The sequence below is a fragment of the Aegilops tauschii genome, chromosome 2 (assembly GCF_002575655.3).
Source record: "Aegilops tauschii subsp. strangulata cultivar AL8/78 chromosome 2, Aet v6.0, whole genome shotgun sequence".
In the NCBI taxonomy this organism is placed as follows: domain Eukaryota; kingdom Viridiplantae; phylum Streptophyta; class Magnoliopsida; order Poales; family Poaceae; genus Aegilops; species Aegilops tauschii.
The window spans coordinates 439,339,517-439,347,104 of record NC_053036.3 but is presented as its reverse complement, the minus strand read 5'-3'; the positions used below and the strand labels follow the sequence as shown (position 1 = coordinate 439,347,104).

At 50.1% G+C, this 7,588-nt stretch overlaps 1 protein-coding gene across 1 annotated transcript; it reads left to right on the top strand.

The window, feature by feature from the left end:
- The first annotated feature begins 6,171 nt into the window (after nucleotides 1–6,171).
- On the top strand, nucleotides 6,172–6,744 carry LOC109758030 (uncharacterized). The gene has a single exon (XM_020316874.1). The coding sequence runs from the start codon at nucleotides 6,172–6,174 to the stop codon at nucleotides 6,742–6,744; it is 573 nt and encodes a 190-aa protein (XP_020172463.1).
- Nucleotides 6,745–7,588: the final 844 nt, after the last annotated feature.

The following is a 7,588-nucleotide window of genomic DNA, read 5'->3' as shown; positions in this document are numbered from 1 at the left end:
CTTTCTATCCCAAGTATGCTATTATGTATGGTTCCCGGTGTTTCGCACACGATGATCCAAGATGATCAATATGGTAGTATGATATGCAATATGGCGATGCTATGGCTATTGCTTACAAGCTCTTTGTTTTCTCTTTGCTTAAAAGCTTATTCTCTTTTTTTTGTATGGCCACTATGCAAAATGCACAAACCAAGATAGCAATTGTGTATATGCGGGAACAATCTTGTGACACAAGAGATGATATGTTGATACCAAGATGATATGGTATGTATGCAATGGAAGGTGTAGATCAATGGTCACTAATGTGCACAAGTAACGTTGCCGGCAATACTCAAATGGCTAGTCTCGATAGGCAAGTGACGCAAAATGGCTAGGGGTTAACAAAGCAATGGCAAGAATGAATGTACAATGATGGGATAGCACGATACCGAGATGATATAGAGGTTACCGTTCTTGCTTACGGTTAGGTCGTGAAAATGGTGAAGTGGTCAATGTCGATGATGACCTCATGGCGATGATGATTGGTGGTGTTCTCGATGTAGAACCGTTCCTAATTAGCCGAAACACCTTAGGAAATGGAAAAACCGCAAACTCAAAATCTCAAATGTCAAATGGTGGTAGCGGAATGCGATGGTGGTTCCGGAGTTGACAATGCGAAAGTGGATGTGGTGGTTGATGAAGAAGCAACCGTCCCTAAGTAGCCAAAACACCTTAGGAGACTCAAGTCACCACTCAAGCAACCACAAATGCTATATGGATCAAAATGGGTTAGGTTGCGGAAAGCTATGGTGGTTTTATGGATGATATGGTGGAGGGCCTAGGCAAAGGTGTCAAAATGTCAAAATTTTGATGGAGTCGAATGATGTTGGAACATATCTAGATGGATGGGGGATGTTAATAGCTATTCAACGAGCTAAAGAACGTCAAAATCGGACTCCGGATGTGGAAGATATGGCCGAAACAAGAAATCAGCCGAAGTAGTTTTTAAACTAGCGGACAGTCCGGTCCTGGGTAGCGGATAGTCCGGTCTTCATCCGAAAACCTTTTGATTCGAGCGGACAGTCCGGTATTGGGGAGCGGACAGTCCGGTCTGTGAGCGATTTGCTCCTGATGCGAGCGGACAGTCCGGTGCGGGTTGGGAAGGCTCGAAATTGAATTTTTTTGGCGGAAATGGATGATTTTGGGGTCAAAATTGAGGAGATTTCGTGGATGGAAGGTGTGGAAACTTGTGGGGAAGCTAGATCCACTCAAAACACAACGAATCCATGGTTCAAAATCAACAAAATATCATCAAACCAACAAATCACAAAAAAAATTGGGGCTATTTTTGGTGGGGATTTTCGGATTTTATGACGAAATCAAGCAAATCAAGGCTAGAAAATGGTGGGGGAGACTCCAAATTCGTGATCAACGTGGCTCATGATACCAAGATGTTGTAGGGTGGAGACCCTAAGTGGAGATCTTTCACGAATTGGAGGGGAATCCACGAAGAACGCGAAGAACAAGAGGGGAAATCACAAGAGGAAAACACTCTAGAACAAGTCCAATCACACATCCACTAGACTCACAATCACACAAGATCCACAAAGGTACAAGAACAACAAAGGGAAAGATACAAGGTAAATTTATCCCAATCCAAAGGAGATGAGGTCTTGATGATCTAGATAGATCCTTCCCTAGAAGGGGTCTTGAATCCCTAGGGATCTTCTCCAATGGAGGCCTTGAACTCCAATGGAGTCTTCTCCCTCAAGAGGAAACCCACAAGGGGAGATACATGAGCTAAGCTCTAATGTCTAGTTCTAATCTTAGCTAACCCTAAAAACTGAGAGGAGCACGGAATATATAGTCTAGGGGCGAAGGGGTATGGGCCTCGGTGTTTACATGGGCTTTTTAGCCCGATTCATAGCGAAACTGGGCGGACTGGACAGTCCGGTGGTAAGGACCGGACAGTCCAGTGAGGACAGATGCAATTTCGGGTGCCACCGGACTGTCCGCTGTTGGGACCGGACTATCTGGTAGTGCAATTTCGGTGCGACCGAACTGTCCGCTGTGAGGACCGGACTATCCGGTAGTGCAATTTCTGCACGCTTCGTTTTCTTCATCTTGACACCTCCGATCAGGTCTTGGGTCTTGGGGTCCTTCTCCTTGGCCTCCGGGAAGCTTCCTAGCTGCGTGGTGGTGGTTTCCCTTGTACCTAATGATGCACAACGTTCCATGGTGAGGTAGCAACCACGTCCAATGGATATTCATGTAATTCTCGAAGAGGAGCGGGTTCACCTTAAGTCCTGTAGGTCCACTTGGGGCTTGAGGTGCTATGAAGGTGTACAAGGAGATGACCGTAGGATGCGCCGCATCACTTGGTATATCCATCCTTTGAAAGGATCGATGATTAGGCCGTTGTGAGGGGCCTGTGGAAAAGAAACCTGAAAAGGAAAAAAAAGAAAGGGGAAAGTATGTGTGCCTAGGGAAGGTCGAGCCGTATTATGGACCACAATCGAGTTACGCCTTCTTCTTTGCCCATGGTATTTTGAGTGTGTAGTTATGTACGCGTGGTAGGTATGCCGTCATTCGATCGGGACTGAGACGGAGGCTGAATTGCTAGTCGAACTCCTGACAAGCTGGACTATCATGCTGCGAAGTAGTCCGGACTCGTTTGACAGTGTCCGGGAGCTTGGCCGTTGAATTAATATTCTGCTTGACAAGGCCACTCTGTACTTCCGCCGCTAGGGCCGCGGTGTGCTCCTCGGTACGGAGGGAGCGTTCCGTGTTTCCATTGACTGTTATGACCCCGCGTGGTCCGGGCATCTTGAGTTTGAGATAGGCATAGTGTGGCACCGCATTGAATCGAGCAAATGTAGTTCGTCCGAGCAGTGCGTGATAGCCACTGCCGAAAGGGACGATATCGAAGATCGAGTCCTCACTTCGAAAGTTGTCCGGGGATTCGAAGACGACTCCCAATGTGATTGAGCCTGTGCAGCGGGCCTCTACACCTGGTATTACTCCTTTAAAGGTAGTTTTGTGGGCTTGATCCTTGATGGATCGATGCCCATCTTGCGGACTGTATCCTGATAGAGCAGGTTGAGGCTGCTGCTGACGATGACATGTACCTAGGGTAGGGTAATAGACCTGATCTAAGTACCCTACCCAAGGACACCGCCCTACGGTCAAGAACATTCAAGAGACAATAGATTATACCGATTGAAATCACTATATGGTCCAACCCACTCGACTGAGAGTTCCACTCGGACAACCCAGTTCCATTCGACAAGAGTATGCTCACTCGACCATATCAGAAACCACTCGGAGTATAAGAAGACCTAAAGTCACTCTGAATGGCAATGGCCAGGCGTTCACTCTGTAGTTTTAATGGTCATTTATATGACTTTAATGCTGGCATTACCAGTAACGTCCTATCTTTATGTACATTGAACCCTGTGTAACTGAGGGCCGGAGGGGTCCGGCGAACTCTATATAAGCCACCCCCCTCCTCAGACACAAGGGTTCGCACCCCCTGTAACTTCACGCATAATCCAATCGACCGAGCTCCCGAGCACCAAGACGTAGGGCTGTTACTTCCACCGAGAAGGGCCTGAACTCGTAAATCTTGCGTGCACAACTTCATCATAGCTAGGATCTTGCCTCCTCATACCTACCCCTCATTCTACTGTCAGGCTTAGGACCACGACAGTTGGCGCCCACCGTGGGGCAGGTGTCTTAGCGACTTTCTGGTGAAGTTGCAGTTTTTCCGTTTCCCATCATCATGGTTTCGGGCGGTGGATTGGCAGAGGGCCGCGAGATCCGTCTCGGCGCGCACGTCTTCGTCGCCGACGACTCCGCTGGCTCCAGGAGGCACCCCTCGACGTCGAGACACTACCCGTCCGCGGGGCGACGCACTTGCGCGCGTGCGTTCGCGGCATCCTTCTGCGGCAGCCGTCGACTCAGTATCGGTCGGCTCCCGTAGTTTCTTTGCTTCCCGCCGTTCGCCACCGTAAGCGATCTGGTCGCTCGCGGCTCCAGCGGTGGGTGAAACACGCGGTGGCACACCAGTCGGCCACCCCCAAGACGTAGCAATCGAGCCCGATGAATCACTCTATGGCTTGTTCGATCTGTCGACTGGCTCCGTTGAGACCTTATCCGAGTGCGACAACAGCGATCCTGCGGCAGAAGTCCTGATGGTTGACACGCCGTGCAGCCCGCCTGGTTTCCGTCGCAACGGTGGCGGCGATGGTGGCAACAATCTGTCGCTCGTTCACGAAGAGTACCACCCCGAAACTCTCTCTTCACAGCAGAGGGAGGAGCTTCACCGCCGGAACATGGAGGCGCTCCACACACTCATCGTTGGAGAGACCTTTGAGGCCCGGGCCTTGGAGGAGGCGCGCCTGGCCAATTTGGCTGAGCGCACCTGACTAGAGAACCTTCAGCATGCACTCGACGAGCGTGCTCAGCAACGGATCCCTGAGTCCAGTCGACGGCCGCGACAACTTTTCCCGCCACAACCTCAGGTATACTGCACTCCGATTCAGAATCTTACAGCTGCAGCCCGTATAGCAGAGTCCATTCAGCCCTCCCAGTCGGAGGCTGGAAGATGTTTGATGCAGATTCGGGCTTTGCTCCGGGCAGCAGGAGAGCAGAACACAGCGGTGTCTCGGTCGCGGGACAGAATCCATAGCAGATCCGTGATGCCTGATACAGTCCAATTGGCTCACAACCCAAGATCGCCTCAGAGGCGTGAAGGACGTGGGCATCGTCAAGGACAATACTTGGGTCGGAATCATGAACAGTTTGATAATCGTTTCAGTCACGATGACCGCCGTCGAGTGCCTACGCCCCCTCCGAGGTACGGGTCATATGTGCCCCATCATCATGATGACAGGCACCCATACAACGATGAGCGGAGATTGCTAGTCGACCCAAGGGAGCCTGGGTTTGATGCCAGGTCAATTTTGGTGCAAGGTCTGGTCGACAGGAACCGGACATACAGAGAAGGGCGAGACAGAGACCACCCGAGTGGAAGCAGAGTTCACGTTTCAGGCCCCGAGTGCTTTAGCAGAGACATCAGAGCCACTGAGATCCCTCCCAACTTCAGGTTAGCGACTGGAGTTAGTAAGTTTACCGGTGAGTGGAAGCCTGACACTTGGCTCGAAGATTACCGAGTGGCTGTACAGATCGGTGGTGGAAATGATGAAGTAGCTATGAAACATCTTCCTCTGATGTTAGAGGGTTCAGCCAGGGCATGCATGGCTGAATCAGTTGGCTCATGGCAGTATATTCAGCTGGGAAGAGCTGGCCTGAGTGTTTGTCAGAACTTTCGAGGGTACTTGCAAACGACCAACGGGGTTGGCAGAGTTGCAACATTGTGTACAAAAGCCGAATGAGACCCTGAGAGATTACATTCAGAGGTGGACCACTTTGCATCACACAGTGGAAAATGTATCCCAGCATCAAGCGGTTTGCGCCTTCAAGGAGGGCGTTCGGTATCGAGAGCTTAATCTGAAATTCGGTCGGACAGGCGACATGACTCTGACCCGAATGATGGAGATAGCCACTCGGTATGCCAATGGAGAAGAAGAGGATCGACTCCGCAGTGGAAAGGGCAAACCAGTCGCCCAATACACCGGAGGAGGTCGGAAACAGAAACGCAAAGCCGAGCCAGCAAGGCCTGGTGAAACTGCAGCAGTTGTGACCCAAGGGAAGTTTAAGGGGAAGCCCAAAGGGCCTTGGACCGCCCAAAAGGTGAAAAATCAAGCAGGAAATGATGTGTTGGATTTGCCATGTCACATTCACACCAAGAAGGATGAAGAGGGTAATCTGATTTATCCTAAACACACCACTCGACAGTGTCGGCTCCTGATCCAGCAGTTCCGAGAGAAACAACCCAGTGAGAAGGAAAAGGAGTTGGACAAAGATGAGGATAAGGAAGAAGACAATGATGGTTTCCCCAATGTCAACTCCACTTTGGTGATTTTTGCTGACGTTGAAAGCAAAAGTCGATTAAAGGTCATCAACAGAGAAGTAAACATGGTTGCTTCGGCAACACCAACATATTTGAAGTGGTCCAAGACTCCCATCACATTCGACCAGTCCGACCATCCTCCACGCGTTGCCACCCCCGGGAGGCAAGCGTTGGTGGTCGATCCGGTCGTTGGGGGCACCCGACTGACTAAAGCCTTGATGGATGGAGGCAGTGGTCTCAATATTCTGTACGCTGAGACCCTCCGAGGGATGGGCATTCCGATGTCCAAACTCAGCGAAAGCAACATGCGATTCCATGGAGTCATTCCTGGGAAGAAAGCCGATTCACTCGGCCAGATAACTCTTGACGTGGTTTTCGGTGATTCGACCAATTACTGTAAGGAAAAGTTGACATTTGAAGTTGTGGAGTTTCATAGTGCCTATCATGCTGTCCTGGGCAGGACCGCATACGCTCATTTCATGGCTCGACCATGTTATGTGTACCTCAAGCTAAAAATGCCTGGCCCTAGGGGCGTGATCACAGTCACTAGCAATCAGCAGCGAGCAGAAGAGTGCCTCCAGAAGGGCTCAAAAATCGCTGATGAGCAAATAGCAGCAGTTGAAATGGAAGAATACAAGAAGAACGCAGATCCGAGTGATTTGTTGAGAGCTAAGAAGCCTGCTTCAGATTCTGCATTTAAGTCGACTGGTGAAACAAAGGCAGTTCATATTCACCCAACTGACCCCAATGCTGCTCCGACTCACATCTCAACAACGCTCGACAGCAAATAGGAAGAAGCGATCATCCAGTTCCTCCGTGAGAACTGGGACATCTTCACATGGAAACCTTCTGACATGCCAGGTGTGCCCAAGGAATTGGTTGAGCACCGTTTGCGAGTGGACCCAAAGGTAAAACCAGTCAAAGAGCATCTTCGATGGTCCGCCGTACAGAAGATAAAAGCAATTGGTGAAGAAGTGGCTCGACTTTTGGCGGCTGAGTTCATCCGAGAGATTTACCACTCCGAGTGGCTCGCCAATGTCGTCATGGTGCCTAAGAAAGATGATTCACTCCGCATGTGTATCGACTTCAAGCATATCAATCGGGCCTGCCCGAAGGATCACTTCCCTCTTCCTCGCATCGATCAAATAGTCGACTCGACTGCGGGATGTGAGCGGTTGTCTTTCCTGGATGCATATTCCGGGTACCATCAGATCAGACTGTATGGACCCGATGAAATAAAAACAGCTTTCCTCACCCCATTCGGGTGCTTTTGTTATGTCACCATGCCCTTTGGACTCAAGAATGCTGGTGCCACATTCATGTGCATGATACAGAAGTGCCTACTCACTCAAATCAATCGGAATGTGGAGGCATATATGGATGACATCGTGGTTAAGTCACGTAAAGGTTCCGACCTGCTGATTGATCTCGCTGAAACCTTTGCCAATCTAAGGAGATATGATATCAAGCTCAATCCGTCGAAGTGTACGTTTGGAGTTCGAGGTGGCAAGTTACTCGGTTTCCTCGTTTCCGAATGTGGGATCGATGAAACCCAGAGAAGGTTGGCACAATCCTCCGAATGAAACGCCCCGTGCGTATACACGACGTTCAGAAGCTTACTGGTTGCTTGGCCGC